The following is a 17,041-nucleotide window of genomic DNA, read 5'->3' as shown; positions in this document are numbered from 1 at the left end:
GGAAGGAAGGAAGGAAGGAAGGAGGGAAGGAAGGAAGGAAGGAAGGAAGGAAGGAAGGAAGGAAGGAAGGAAGGAAGGAAGGAAGGAAGACAGAAAAGGAGGGAGGGAGGGAGGGAGGAAGGAAGGAGATACCTTCTTAAATCAGGGGTTGAAAGGAAAGGCAGGGTGAGAGAGAAATGTTTAATTACTTGCAAGAGCTAATGCAGTGAACACAAAAAAAGAAAGTGGAGAAAAGATAGGAAAGAAAAAGGACAGGAAAGAAAAGAAAAGGCAACATTTGGGAAAATGGTGCATTGGAGAATGGATAGGAAATGACTTGGACATGGAGAGAAGGTAGAACATGGGAACTATATCCAACTCAATACCAGATTGCATCTGGACTGGTGTGAAGTTTTGGGACTTCTGTTCTAGACTAGTAAAGCAGAGGATCTTTGCAAACCTTTAATCATTTTTTCTTGAATTCTTTCAAGATTCTAAAAAAACACTCCTATAGAATATGTTCCTGATTTCTTTCCTTGCACTGGGAATGTCCACAAAATTTCACAGGAGATGATTACAGATATGATGAAGTAGAAAGGAAGGTAGAACTTAACATAGTAAGAAGCAGTTATTGTCAGCATTGATTGGTATTCATTCTTTATAAGCAGAATCATCTAACATCCTCTCTTATGCTCTTCATCCTTTACACAGTGTTCCAGACTTTGGTCTGATTCAAGTGCTTACCTGGCTAATCTTGTTCTTCATCATGCTGAAATCAATAGCTGAGGCTGCATCTGTAGTTTTATAGTGTGATCCACTTTGTTTATGTCCTTCACTCTTCAGGGAATATCTCAGAGAATTCTCTCTTGTATTATTGGATGTAAGTTCAAATGCAAAGGAATCACATTTAGTAAACAGAGATGAACTCACTCACCTTCGGCAACATCATCATCAACTGTAAGTTTGAGACTCTTTCCTCGGCGTACCACTCGGACTGTGTGCCACTCATTATCATTGAGTTTTTGCCCAGCATAAAGGGTTTCTGGTCCTTTACCTGGAGACAGCAGCAAGTAGAAGCAAGTGTTAAAATCACATCAAATGCATAGCAACATTTTGCTTGGTTGGAAAAAAAACACCACTGAAATCAACTTGGTGTGAATATGTAAAAGCTACTTAATTCAGAGATGACATAAAGACACGCACTTAGATATCTAATAAACTTGCACGTTTGTTCTAATTAAAATTGAAGGAGGTTATTATTCTCTAACAATGACTGCTATCCTTTTTCTGTATAGAAAGTGTTTATGTGTTCAAGTTTTATCATCTAGTAGATCGGTATCTTACCTTTCCTCCCACAGCACAATCTGGCTTTCGAAAAATCCTCTTTCATTTGTGAGGTAGGCTTGGTTGAAAAGAGGTGATTGGGTAATGAACACTCATTAACTAAGTGAGTTCCCATGGCTAATGAAGAATTTGAATCTAGACTTCCTTGGTTCCAATCAAACACATTAAACACTATCACCATAGAGGCACCCTTATCATTCTTAAAGTTCATCACAGAAACTAACATGTAGTTGCTTAATTTCATTATCAATGGATCTTCTGTTACTCTTGATGATAATTTATACCAGGTTGTTTTCAGCAAGCATGACTTCACATCAGGTCAAGCATAAACCACATCAAAACAATTTTATTCACTTTATGCCTTTCAACAGGTATAACCATAATTTCAGACTTCTGTTTTATTACTGAAGTATTTTTGCAGGCCTAATTTCCACTTCAACATTTTCTACAAATTCTCTGGTAAACAATGCTCCTAAAGGCAAAAGTGGATATGCCACTTTTTAGTTTTCTTTCCCAATAAATATCCATTTATAAATTCAGCACCATTAGAGAAAAAAAAAGAATAACATTTATGGTAAAAGCAAAACTATGTATATTGTGATGTGCATAAATGAGTTTCAACTACAAAAATAAAACTGAAGCTTTTATGGTGCAGGAATATGCAAATAACATTAATTGAAGTTTAAAGGCTTATACTACAGCATGCAGATTCTAGTGTAATTATACATTTGGACTTAGTGCTAAATTGAACTTCAGTGGTGGTTTTATGCAAGGCAACATTCTCATTCAATAAATGATTTGGATTGAGAGGATGAGAGTAGCATTATTGCCAATTAAATTCCAAGACGGATGGTTACCTGCTATAAGTCTGTATTCAGCTAACATATATTCTAATATTATAATTAGACATTCTAATATCTCCTTGCAAAAATTTCAAAACAATCTAATCTATGTTGTTCATGGAGTAAATGTCCTGGCCTTTAATGTGTATTAATTATGATATTAGGATAATAATAAAGGATAATGTAGTCTGTGATAAAACATCTACTCATTCTAGTTCATCAGAGTTGGTTGATCTGATTAATTTGTTTCAAAAATTGTGACTCAATTTCTCAATTTCCTCTATATAACTGTCTTCTATATAACTAGCCATTTCAACTGCAGCAATCCATGTCTAAGCAGGGAAACTACAGCTTTTGAAATGAATGCAGACTGAAAATCCAAATGTAGATCTGGATTGTATTATTCTATTATTATTTCTTCCCATAATTGTATGGACTTTCAAATTATTCAAATATTTCTAGAGTTTCAAAATACAAACTATTAGAAATTTAATAGAGTCAGTTGGGATCCACTCAGTCTAAACATTATCAGACTGAGTTGGTTGCTTTTATTATGAAGAATCATATAGCATAAATGTAATAAATATGACTAGCAGGTTTTTCCTTGCTGAATGTTTTATAAAAAAAATATTGTAGTAATGCAAGTATTTCATGGGTACATTCTATGAAAACATTTAACAACTAATTAAATGTGACTAATGACAAAATTTTAATCTTTCTGCTGTGTACAACCATTTTGCTTTTTAGATCAGTCACGGAACCCAATGGTAGGAGTGATTAATGTGATCCCATAATGATAATAGGCAAGCCAAAGAAATGATAGCCAATAGCACTTTTTAAATGTATCCAAATAATTCCATTTCTGTCTGCTTCATGACACCAACAGTATTCATACAACTGTTTTTTAGGATGGGAAACTTTTAGCTGGTTCTGTTAGATTAAAGGATTAAGGTTTCCTCTAAATGACAATATTGGGCGGAGTAAATACTGCATTGGTACTACTTCACTTTCTAGAGTATAGCTGTATGTAAAACAAGTGACATTCAGAGATCAAAACTCTGAGTAGCTCAGAGGAGTTTGCAAGAGAAGGGATTATCCTGTCTTCTAAGCCTTTTTAGCTATTCTTGGAATTAAACTTGCAATGCAACTATTGAAAATCATTTTAAATTACTTATCACCTCTTCCTTCTTTGTTATCTAGCTTTGTTGTTTTCTTTGAATGCTTTTTGTTTTTGTTATTTGGGAGACATCTGCAGTGAGAAAAGAACTGTTTGTCAGCCACGATTATCTCCTGCAAATTTCTGCTCAACATCACCTTTATCACAGTTCTATCATCAAAGTTGCCACAGCAACAAAATTTAATAATATAGGCAGCAGTGCAGGTGGTCCATCCAAAAATAATTTCTAAAAATATTATTTGTTTCCTTATTCTATTTATAGATAGGAAATTGGGAGTAAATGACCAGAAAGGGGAGTGGGAGAGGAAGGGAGGGAGAGACAGGGAAAGAACAGCAGACTGTTTCTATTTTCTGATTGCTTTTATGAGATGGCAACAGGTTACTAAGTATTTGTTGTTGTTATTGTTTGTTACCTAACTTATAAGTTCAAATAAGAACCAAGATTAGCATATACTGTAACAAATACAGGCAAAGACAGTTATGCCTGAGCTAAAAATTAATTAGTAGGTTTCCATAATTTAGAGCAGGGGATTGGACAAGAGAACCTCCAGGGTTCCTTCCAAGTTTGTTATACCGTTATTATTATAATACTATCCTGTTCAGTAAGGATAGCAAGAGTAGCAATACGTTCTCTTGTTTTGGAGACGTGCAGATCCTCACTTTGAGGATAAATTATCTTTAAAATTAATAATTAAAAGATATTAAGCTGTCCTCAGTGAAAGTAGTTTTGAATGTCCCAATGTAAAGTATCAGTCTTATTCCAAGAAGAAGAAGAAAGAAGAAAATTGGATGGATGTGTGAGAGGAAGGAAGGAAGGAAGGAAGGAAGGAAGGAAGGAAGGAAGGAAGGAAGGAAGGAAGGAAGGAAGGAAGGAAAATAAAATAATTAAAATTTTTGTTTTCTAGATAGAATATCCCTACCACAGCATTTTGATGCACATTTGGGGAAACATAAAAATGTATGAATGATATCAACCACAAACATTAAGCCAAAAGTGATGGGTGCAATGTTTATATACAAAGCAACCATTCTAATGTTTTTTATTATGTGTTGTCAATGGCATAGGTGTATACAAAATTGAAGATAACTGGTTTACTATTTATCGTACGTAAAGATATATTGGTTAAATAACCATTATCATTAAATATAAAGGGTTCAAAAATAACCTACTTCCTTGAGGAGCATTGTAATACAGAGAAACAAATGAACCACAATAAATTATAAATCCATTCACATTCACTCACACATTTATTCTTTATGCAAATACTAGTTTTAAACATTCCTTACCAGAAAAATGCTTGCAGCAAAACGAGGAACATAGAATATCCTTCAGACTTCTTAGCCTTGCTCTTACTTTTCTTACCTTTAAAATCTCTTTCAGTCCATCTTTCCAGAGTGAGGGAGATCATTGCCACATTATAAAATAGCTAAGCTCAATGTATTATTCTGCTTTATCCACAATACTCACAGCAAAATAGCCACCCCACACCCACATCTGATAAATTCAAAAGCTCAATAAGTCAACTTCTTACATTTTCATTATGGTCTGTATTACAAACACCCCTACAAGATAAAAATACAAATAGCTTTATTTTTATTGTATATTTTTATCCCATTTGTATACCACCCAGTTATATTCTGTAAGTCTGGGCAGTTTACCATAAAATAAAAATTACTACACAAAGTAGAATTCAAATTCTTTAACATATAGTCAAGTCTAGTCTCTTTAACATCCACATTGACAGATTTTACCACCTTACAAAATGTGTGGAGCGGGGAGGGAGGGCTCATAAAATTCATAGAGCATATTTCATATTGGGAGACTGCCATTGAAAAGAGAGCACCTATGGGTCCTTTATTCTTTCCCTTAATACAGGTTGCAAACCTCAGGACAGTGTCTGGAATAGATAAAAGTACAGGCTAAGATGGTCTTGAAGGTATACAGAGGGTGAACCACTAGGGCTTCATAGGTTAAACCAGCATTTAAAATTCAATCCAAAACCAAACAGGTAACTATCCAGTGACTGAAACCCTTTTGCTATACTGCTAAACTTTTGGCTAGTCAGGATATTGCATTTTGGCCCAGTTGCATATTCTGAATTAGTTCCATGTCCCAGGACTCAAAATCTGAAGAAGCAAAGCTGCTTTAGTTGAACCAGTGGAGTAGCAGCTTCAAGGCCACATCAGAGCAGCTGGACAAGTCAGATGAAAAAAGTGTGACCTCCAAACTGCTAGGCTTAGTGAGTAAAGTGGAAAGTAGAGCAAAGGTGCTCAGTGGGGTTCCTTGTCATGCTTACCTTAACAGAAAGAGAGAGGAGGGAGTGGGGAGGGAGGGAGAGAGAGAAGGAAGGAAGGAAGGAAGGAAGGAAGGAAGGAAGGAAGGAAGGAAGGAAGAGAGAAAGAAAGAAAGAAAGAAAGAAAGAAAGAAAGAAAGAAAGAAAGAAAGAAAGAAAGAAAGAAAGAAAGAAAGAAAGAAAGAAAGAAAGATGGCAGTAATCATATTTAAGAGGCATCTCTGATACATATTTCACAGTCTGATGCATGTTTGTTATGTTGGTGCTTCTGCCTGACACTCTAACCTTGTGAAATCTGCAATCTGTTTTGGCAAGTTATCTTTCCAGAAACTCTAATTTATGCTCTTTTGCTTGTTGCTGTTTATCCACCCAGTTGCTTACTATTATCTAGCAAATGGGTTTATATGAGATATCTGGAAAAAAAAATCTCTCTTCAAAGGCAGTCCCTCGTAGAATGTTGATGTAGTCCTCAACTTACGATCACAATTAAGACCAAAATTTCTGTTGTTAGGCAAGACACTTGTTAAGTGAGTTTGGCCACAACTGTTAAGTGAATCACTGCAGTTGATAAGTTAGTAACATGGTTGTTAAGTGAATCTGGTTTTCCCCCTTGATTTTGCTTGTTAGAAGGTTGCAAAAAGTGATCAACATGATCTTGGGAAACAGCAATGATCATAAGTATGAACCATTTGCCAATCATCTGAATTTTGATCACATGATCATGGGGATACTACAAAGGCCGTAAGTGTGAAGAGTGGTCATAAGTCACTTTTTCAGTGCCATTGTCACTTTGAACCGTCACTAAGTGAAGTGTAAGTCGAGGACTACCTGTAGTTCAATTTCAAGGTGATGAGGGTGTTAGTCATTGTCAAAAGCCTCCCAGGTCCAGAAAGGTCTGTTATGCCAGCTAAAACTGAGCAAAAGCCGCTTTCTCTTCAACACCACTGAGCTATTCCACACTGCTCAGGCAATGCCCATGACAGGCCCATCCAATTCTAGCAAATTCTTTACTATCTACATTTCTTATCTTCCACTGGAGAAATTAAATTAGATATACAAATTTAGTATATCCAGGAACACAGATAATGTTTCGAATATATATCATCAATTAATTCAGTTGACTAATAAAATAATATGCCAATTTGCTACCTCTTCAATGATCTCTTATATTATATTAACATGCCAATCTCTTAAGATGTTCTACAAAAGCCTAAAAATTCAAGCTAAAAATATGAAAGCTTGTTGATTGGCTGTCTAGTGCTTATTTTAATATTTATGGCATGCATACTGCTTACAAATTCTTCAGTTTAAAAAACAAGTTGGTGTCATTTTTAGTTAACTTGACGTTCACATGTCACAGGGCTTTTCCACTGACATACTTTCCATAGTAAACTGTGAACACTGGAATTCAGATATAATGCACAAATGCCATAATATTTACAAACATGTTTGCACTATTCTATTACTAATTACAGAATAAGACATTCATTTTAGCTGAACTGAAATAAGTACAACAGTGTTAAGAAGGCTATGCCAAAATTTTCTAATTTTTTAAAATTATGTCTATTCAATTTATGACATTGCATTATTTTTCGAAGAGAAGATTGTGTCAATAAAAATGGGCACTTTTTTTAGTAGAAAGCTGAGCTATATGTAAGAATAGCCTCTCTTTCTTCTAAAAACACCTCTCCAAGCAGTCTGCACTTTGCAGAACTCATATACAAACTATGTTGAACTTAAGATTCTCTTGTTTCAAGTCAAAATACACAAATTATCAATTGCAAAAAGAGTTCAAACCATTCCAGAGGTGCAATTCTGGACAAAAAAATATTCCCAGGGTAATAAGAGCTAACCCATTTTGAACTTCAAAGAACTATTGTGAACTCAGCAAGGAATATTTAAAGACTGAAACATTTTTAATTTGAAATGTTTTGCATGCCCAATTCTGCAGCTCCCTGGCTTCCTATGTTTCAGGAAAACCAGAAAGTGTTAGTGTTTATCACCAGAAAAAAAATGTCTAATATGCATCAAGTTACTTCAAATTTATATGAGAAATGTGAACAAAAGAGGGCAGCTTTTATCATGCTTGATGGACATGTAAAAAAGAAAGATTTAAAAATCATGATCAAATGGAAATTGGCAGCCTTCCTATATATTTCTGTAAATCAATCGAGCAAGAAGAAAACACTCTCTCATTAAGCCAACCCAAATAGCTAATTAACAAAGCCATTATTAAATCAGAACATGATCGTCAATACGGAGGGCAGCACAACAGAACATTCTCAATTGTTCCAATCGAAAAGGGCATGGATGGCAGAACATTGCATCTAGCTAAGGAAAATGCAAAGTATTTAGGAGGTTGTGGTTTCAATAAGAAAGAGCTTTTATTCTGTCTTTCTGTCAATTCCAGTCAGGATTTACTGCTTTTTCTCTAAAGGAGCTCTCTCTGGCTCTAATATCCTCAAGTATTGGGTTGAGATTGAAAAATCACAGGACCTTAGATGTCAGACAATGTCTTTCTGTCCAGGAAGAAACAAACTTATCAGTAACGATTCAGTGGTTCAAGATTTAATACCAGTAATTTATTTGGTAGATTCTGAAGAAGGTTCTGAGTGTCTTACCTATTTCAATTACACGATACCACAAGAAATACAAAATATATGTAACTTTTTACATTATATTGGAAAGCACTTGGGGCATTATAGACCGAAACGTCTCCATAAAACAGAAATCTTAATGACTTTGCCCTAAATACATGGACTTACACATGGGCAAAAGTGTTGCACCTGCAACTTGCTGTGGTGGCACAGTGCCAACAGTTCAATCATGACTAGCTCAAGGTTGACTCAGCCTTCCATCCTTCTGGGGTCAGTAAAATGAGGAACCAGATTGTTGAGGACAGTATGGTGACACTGTAAACTTCTTAGAGAGGGCTGTAAAGCACTGTGAAGCAGAATATAAGTCGAAGTGCTATTGCTATTTGCTATTGCTTCTTGAAGGAAGCTTTACAGATTCCACTGAAGTATAGTATTATATATTTTTTTCTAAATGGACTGATAGAAATATTGCACACTTTTCTAGAAAACGTATGAAAAACTTTTCAAGTAAAAAACATGGGAAGGTGTTTCGGTATAGGTGTACAATTTCCAATTAGGAGATCAAATGAATCTTAAATCTTTAGATTCTCTTATCCATCTCTGACAAACTACCAGGTTACTTCAGTCTCTGGCTTGTTCTGACTATATTCCATAAACATGAAATGTATTTCTATCTATAGAATGTGACAGTTTAAAAATAGTTTTAATAATTTTACTAAATATCAATATAATATTAATATTCAATTGGGATGTAATTTTATAACCCACTTTCTTTAATATGACAACATTCCGTTTTGCAATATAGTTTCCAGCTTACCATTACAAAGGTCTGATCCCTGGATTCAACAAAGACTGTGCAGCCTGCTACTCGATTTAATCTTAGCAATCAGTGAGATTATATTTACATTATCAACTTTTTCATAGACTGAACTTTACAGGGAATATTTTTGGAATCTAACTTGACTATGGATTACATTACAGTCTTGTATTAACTGGAATATATTCCAATTTTAATCACACAAAATCAATATATCATATATTTAACAGCCATGTTCCATATCAACATTGTATGTATGTATGTATGTATGTATGTATGTATGTATGTATGTATATTACATTAAACCAGGCTAATTCATATTTACCAGATAGTAACTGTAAGTGTGGAAAAAGTTGCTCCTATGTAGATAGAGAGGTGTATCATTTGTTTGGAAGTATTCTGGTGGCCAATTACAGTTTCAATTTGAATGAAAGGCGTAATGATAGATTAGGCTAATATTTCTCAACCTCAACAGTTTTCAGATGTATGGACCTTAATTTGCATCAATTCCCTGTCAGAATGGCATTCATTCATTCATCATTCACTCATCACATTTCTACACCACCCATCTCCTCTAAGTGACCAAGTTGAAGTCCACAGATCGCCAAATTGCTGATGTAAAGAAATACTGGTTTAGACTGATGGAAGGAAATATATTTTGTTTTTAAAATATAACTGCAAGTATCCTTAGAGACTTTCTAATGAAGAAAGGAATAATTTTCTAAATTACATCAATTTAATAAAGTTATTTAATTATATGTTTTAAAACTATATGGCTCCCTGGATAATTTTATATTACTCTATATAAAATTTCCAAATTTGTATCAAATATTTTAAAAATTCTGATAGACAAAGGAATTATTCTCTGTAAGTACATTCTTGAACAAGATAATCAAATATTCATAATTATCAAATTGCACTTGATGGAACAGTATCAAGATTTTAATAAAAACTTAAATGAGGAAGGAAAAGCTATTTGTGGCCAGTGCTGCTTTTCTAACTTCTATAGAAACATGTACTGTCAAGATCACATCATACTTTGTCTGAAACCAGTTTTTCTCTCTTTTTTCCCTAAACCTTGAGCCACAGTCTATAACCTTAATACATGACAATAATTTCCCCTAGGAAAATATTAACCCAGCATATCACTCTGTCACATACTTTAAGTAACATAAAGTTTATGGCTTTGTTTGGCAGGAAAAAAGCCCTACACCATAGCCAATAAAATACAGGAACACTTTAACATTTTCCAAAACCAATTCCGAGTATCAAGAGAACAATAGCACAAGATTCACAAATAAAAAAAAACAGTAAGAAACTTAAATAGAAGGCCGCTCTAAGTGAGAAAATTGGCCTCAAACAATGTAGAGATCTTGGAATACAGATACCTTTGTTTGAACTGACGGCTACTGATACAAATGGGGAACTAAGCTGAGTAGAAAAGTTCCACATTTTTTCCCCAGCACAAATGTATACAACTAAACAGTGCAAAGTTAAACACCAATTTAAACCATCCTTCCTCAGAGAAATGGTAAAGTGAGTAATATGTTGGTAAATGAGCCTTCAGCAGCCTTCAGCAAAGAGAGTGGTGGTTCAGCTAGATTGGTGGAAAGAAACAATATTTTCATTCTTAATGTACTTTCCTCTAGCTGGGAAAGCATCCCCAGGGGCTCACTATCTCTTAAATAGTGATATATCATGACATATCAGACTGCCAACAACAGACTGCTACTAAAACTAAAATCTTATGGTATCTCTGGACACCTGCATAACTGGATAGAAGCATTCTTGTCAAACAGACAACAAATGGCCAAAATTGGGAGCGTCCTATCAAATTCTGTACCTGTCAACAGTGGTGTCTCCCAAGGCAGTGTTCTAGAACCAACGCTCTTCATACTCTAATATAAATGACCTCTATGATCATAGTAAGAGCAACTGTGTTCTTTTCGCTGATGATGTAAAGCTATTCAACACCACAGAAAATACTGCTACCCTTCAAAAAGACCTCGGCTATGTATCAGAATGATCAAACAAATGGCAATTTCAAATGTCAACAAATAAATGTTCTGTCTTACATATTGGCAAAAAATAATCAGAAAATAAAATACAAGCTGAATAGTCAAGAGCTTGTTGATGATCCAAACTCTGTCAAGGACCTTGGAGTACTCGTCTCTAATGATCTAAGTGCTAGAGCCCACTATAACTACATAGCCAAAAAGGCATTAAGAGTTGTTAACCTAATCCTATGTAGCTTTTTCTCTACTAACTAAAGCATACAAAACATTTTCTTTCTTTTTTTAAAATATAGTTTATTAGTTTTTACAATTAAAACCAACCAACAATACATACACAAATAAACAAAAGAAAAGAAAAGGAGAAAGGAAAGGAAAGAAAGAACAATTTAGAGGAAAGAAAGAAAAAGGAAAAAGGAAAAAAAAGGGGGGAAAAAGAGAAGGTTAAAAGCATTCTTATTTTTACAGTTTGCAAGATCTTTTTTCATAACCTTAATTTATGTCATGTACACACACCTGTTCTTTACTTATATCGCTACCTCATTATTATAGATTAATACTTTCCTAATACTTTCCATTTTCTAGACCAATACTTGAATACAGCTCATCAGTCTGAAACCCACATTACGTATCTGATATTAACACAGTTGAGAAAGTCCAGAAATATTTCACAATAAGAGTTCTCCACTCCTTTACTCATTGCAGAATATCTTATACCACCAAACTTGAAATTCTAGACTTAGAAAACCTAAAACTACGCCGCCTTCGGTCTGATCTAAGTATAGTATATAAAATCATACATTGCAATGTCCTACCTGTTAATGAATACCTAAGCTTCAACCATAACAATACAAGAGCACACAGTAAATACAAACTCAAGATTAACTGCACCAAACTTGATTGCAGGAAATATGACTTCAGCAACAGAGTGGTCAATGTCTGGAATACTCTACCTGACTCTGTGGTTTCTTCTCCAAACCCCAAAAACTTTAACCTTAGACTGTCTACTATTGACCTCACCCCTTTGCTAAGAGGTCTGTAGGGGGCGTGCATAAGCGCACCAATGTGCCTACAGTCCCTGTCCTATTGTTTCTTTTTATTTTTCTCATATGTATCCATTTCATGTATTCATAACTATGTTTATATTTATACCTATTATCTTGTAAGCGATTGACAAATCAAATAAATAAATAAATAACAGCCCTGGACACTGGATTATCAGCAATACCTGCCAATATTGCCTTTCTGGCTGTACAATATACAAGACTGATTTCCCCAAGGAGTCAAGAGACATTGAAAGTATCCCATCTTATTATAAATCAGGTGACTATCACTATCACAATATTCACATCCTCAAGCTACTGTGGGAACAAAAGCACAATTAAAACTACAAACAGACACATAATTACAGAATGTACATTAGATCATTTGATTTTGCTTCCCACAATGTTTTTTCAAAGCTTACCAGTTCCAAAGATCCTAGGCCAACTAGCAATTCTGGAAATTGTATTTCCACAGCATTTTAGAATGCATTTTGTCATGTTCACTCGCCTCCATTACTCCTCACTTTTTAAAAGAATCCCTGACACCTAGTGCAGGTGTTCCTCATATTTTGAATGAGTACAATAGCAGTGATCATGCAGTGCCACCATGATCCAGGTGGAAATAGTTCTCACTGGTATCAGTTTTCTGACTTGCTTTCTGTGTAACAGGGCATTATTTTCACCAGAACATCATTAATTTATTCTGGAGCATTTTTTAAAATCATATTTAGATCTCAATCCAAATTTCAGTCATAGTATGAAGACTTGTGTATTTTCTATTTTGCATGTTTCAAAGCAGAAGATATTAATGCCAAGAGCATAAATATTTTTAAAGCCCATTGAAAATTTTAATTCTATGGCACATTATTTAAAAAACAGCCCTAAGAATACAAGTGGCCTACAAATACCACTTTTTAGACCACACTGTATGGTGTCAGAAACATAAAATATTTGCATCTTCAGACATGTGAGATTTTTAAGAGGCAAACTAATATCTTAAGTTCTGCAGATGGTTAAACCATCATATTCTTAAAATGCCACTCCAAAATGGAGTCAGCTCCAGCTATTTTCAAAGTCACTCCAACATATCCTATAAAATTGGATGTGGCCTTCAAGGCAACTAATGTTGTGCACCCCTTTAAAATTTCACAACACTGAACCAGCTGTCCATTCCAACTTTTCTAAGAAAGGACTGGCTCACAGCATAGATTTATGAATTACATTAAAGATTTAAAGATTTCTCTTGTCTAGTTGTGACCAACTCAAATAAAATATGGAATGTAGTAACCTTTCTGGTCGAAATGGTACCTATTTATATACTATTGTTTGCATACTTTCCAGCTGCTAGATTGGCAGCAGCTGAGAGGTGAAATTGGAGCTCATCCTGTCATGCAGTGCTTAGGTCTTGAACTCGGAGTATCAGCTTTCCAGCTGAGAAGCTTAGCATCTTAGGAACTGATTCATTGTGCTGATGATGAATTACATCATATGTACCTTTTGACATTTTTATTTTCTTAACAAACAATTGAAATCAGGATTCTTTTTAATATGGATTCCTTCTTCAAGGAATTTCTAACTAAACGTATATATGTGTGTATGCTCTGTCCTAGATTTCAGTCTGCAAACCTATGAATAAGATCTTGGAGATAAATTATTAGATTTGATAGGTTCTATTTCTTAATAAATATTTATACAATCACATTTCATGTCTAGTATATAAAAAAAAGCTCTGTGGAATTTCTCTCTGGTCAAGAGCAAGTTGTGATTTGGTCAATTTTGGAGACAGTGTTCTATCAAACAAATTCAGAACATTCTCTAAAACAGAAATACAACCAGAGATTCATTGATTGACTGTCAGGGCTCTTCTCTCTCCTCTGTTTTGAAAATAAAGGGAAAATTCTTAGTAGCCCGCTTGTTTCCCTGTGGTGGAAAAGTTGGCAGGATGATAATTTTTAGTGAGATGAAATTAAATATATTGTGGACAGCTGGGAATTAATGTTATTGTTTTTTCTATTACATATTTAATATGTGGTTCGCTACATAACTTACTCTTTCTAAAAGTTACTAGTAAGTGCTCAGTTCTGATATGGTCACACAGAATAATATTTAATGAATTAAGAACTTTCCTGGCAGGTTTGTTTAAAAATAATTTTTATCACAGCAGCATAGATACTACATGGCATTACCCATCAAACAATTTTCCCTTATTACTTTTGAAGTCTACAGCTAGAAAGAAGTCTTAATTTATTTTAATTCTACTCTAATTTAATTTAATCCTACATTAAATTCTTCATCAGTCTAGCCATTCTTTGCTTCTGTAGCTCATGAAAGTTTTGTGTTTTCAATAAAACCGTCAGCTGGAAAAGATACTACTTTTAATTTAAATTGTTATTTTTTTGGACAGTCTAACATCAATTATTTGATTTAATAAAAAGAGCCACTTCTTTAATATTTTTAACCCAGGAGCAAAATATTATTTGCCAAATAAGTATTTCAACTTTATTCTGATTCTGAATTACTTGTATATTTTATGGCAAGGCTATTGTTCAAAATGCCTCCTACATGCTCTTCCCTAGGCCTCTGAATTTCTTTTATTTTGCTTGCCCATTTTATGTAAAACAATGTACCTAGCCAATCTAACCTTTATACACTATCTCTTCTAATGACTAATTATGATACATATCTTTCCAGAAATGTAATTTTCTTACAGCAGTGAATAGTCCCTAATTAATAAATTCTATGTTTACATAAACTGCAGCTTCTCATAGATACTTTTAATGGGTGTACGTTTAGAACACCCCCCACTCAAAGTGAGATCTAGCATCAGAATAACGATCAGTTCAATTAGCATTTCTCAAATGTGTATCCTGCATTATTATTTGTTTGTTCTCTGATCAAACAAGTGTATTCTTTGTTGTATTGTTAGTGTCATTTCTTCAAATTCTGTCATTTTAAATCCATACTTCCTTGGGTCTTCTTTATGTAACATTGGAGTTCAGCACAGAGGAACAAATTACATACTGTTTTTTTAAAAAAAAATACTAAGAAATCACCAACATTTGTAAATCCTCCTCCAAATCGGATGGAATGATGCAAAGCAGACATATTGGTTGGTCTTTGCCTAAAATATCATCTTTGTATCTGTTCTTTATACATAGCCAGACAATGTTTAAAACACAACAATCTGCCATCTACAGAATGTGCTGGGGATCCAGCTGTGCATCCCAAAACATCTTCATCTAATCAGAAGGAATCAGAGAATGTGTGATGAGATAGAATGGATGGGAGAGACTCCACTGCAACATTTTTAAATAACCCAGTCACAGCAATTGGCAGGATTCAGATAGGAGTAGGCACGTGGCCATTACTTTTCCACTTCAACTGAATATATTTCAGATCCCTAAAGATATGTTATCTAGTCATCGCTAGATAACATCTTTTTTTCAGTAATGTTTCAGCTATGTCATGATGCCTTCATTTCAAAAGACAAGGTCATGCTGCAGAAGAACTGTATATGATCCATCTGCAGCAAAGGCAGAGCTTTCAATTCCAAATGTTTCAACAGTCTTTCTAAGAGGTCAGGCTAAGTCTACCATACTCACTATTTTGTTATCTCAATTACAGATGATGGAGAAAAGGCAGATTCAGAAAAAGTAATAAAGGAATTGTAATGGTAAAGACCCTGGGAGATGAGGCAAAGAGATGCTGCCAAGGGAATAGCCAGGTAAAAGAAGGCATAGCCCACAGCTGCATTGTGGATGGAGCAAAAGGGGCCATCCCTCATTTCTCATGCTGTAAATGTGATGGCAGAAGAATGATACTTTCAGACTTGCAAGATTCTGTTAGCTTATGTGGTCATTTTTCCTGCCTATTCTATAAGAGAACCCCAGGCAGAGAAAATGGAAAAAAGAAGCAAGAAGAAACAGCTTTGGATTAAAACTGTTCTATGACTAAATTTGCTTGTTTTTTCAGTGATATGAATATCCCTTTCAAAACAATAATAGTGTATATATATGTCTGTGTGTCTATATATTTATGCTGCTTGAAGATTTATGTGCTAAGATTAAAATTATGCAAAAATGGATTTAAATCTGCATTTACCTGAAAAGATTGTTAATCTCCTCCCAGCATCAATGACTCTCAATAAAAGGGGAGCAATATGTTTGTTTAGCTGAAAATCAGTAATAATAGTAGATACTATTTTTCTGTTTAGTTATCTTTTTCTTAAGAAATCACCTTAAAATGAAACTCTTTCTTTCAAATACATATAGTCCTTAGATCGTTTGCACTTTTAATACTGTTATGCTGTTATTATTAATTTTGTTTAAACAGTGAAAATGAATAGTCTAATTTTGTAGAAAGGAACCATCTTGGTTTGACCAAAACAAAAAGACATTTAGCCCAGAAAGAACTCACCATTATAAGCTATAAATGCAGAAAGTCATTTTATACTCCTCTGTGCAATGACCCATGTAGTGCAATTAGGAAATAATGGCTGTCTAGACCAGTACTGCTTAAGCCTGGCCATATTAACACGTATGAAATTTGGCCCCCATTATTCTGCAAGCCAGCATGCTGCTACCTGGGGAATTCTGGAAATTTGAGTCTACATGTTTTAAAATTGCTAGGGTTGAGGAACACTGGTCTAGACCATTTTTCTCTAACTCAGGCCTTTCTGGGAATGTATGAACCAAAACTCACTACTTTGGCCACAAACGTTTAAGAATGGCAGCTGCCAGGTGTTTGGAGAGTGGTAAATTAGGGAATCCTGCTGTAAAGTTCTCTCAAAGTCTTATTGTTTGTCTTCATTTAAATGCAGACACCCAACATTGAACTTGGGATTTTCGGCAGGCAACTTTTATGCACTGCCACTGAATAATCAATCTTTTCCTGTGAAGATATTTCAAATTAGTTCATCATTATCTTGATGAACAAT

General features: G+C 34.5%; 1 protein-coding gene across 19 annotated transcripts in view; it reads right to left on the bottom strand.

Moving 5' to 3' along the window:
- Positions 1-17,041, bottom strand: part of NRXN3 (neurexin 3) — a 1,274,597-nt gene that overhangs the window by 730,033 nt on the left and 527,523 nt on the right. For all 19 annotated transcript variants that reach the window (XR_015741112.1, XR_015741113.1, XM_087922067.1 and 16 more), the window contains one exon: positions 914-1,033. Coding sequence is in view for 17 of the 19 variants with exons in the window: in XM_087922067.1 (XP_087778193.1) it covers positions 914-1,033 (120 nt within the window). In the remaining 2 variants the exon portion in view is untranslated. The remainder of the gene's footprint in view (positions 1-913; positions 1,034-17,041) is intronic.

Source organism: Pseudonaja textilis, chromosome 1, assembly GCF_049901715.1.
Source record: "Pseudonaja textilis isolate UNSWEBS1 chromosome 1, rPseTex1.2, whole genome shotgun sequence".
Classification (NCBI taxonomy): Eukaryota; Metazoa; Chordata; class Lepidosauria; order Squamata; family Elapidae; genus Pseudonaja; species Pseudonaja textilis.
Note: the sequence above shows the minus strand (reverse complement) of the source record. Positions and strands in the feature narration are given on the sequence as shown.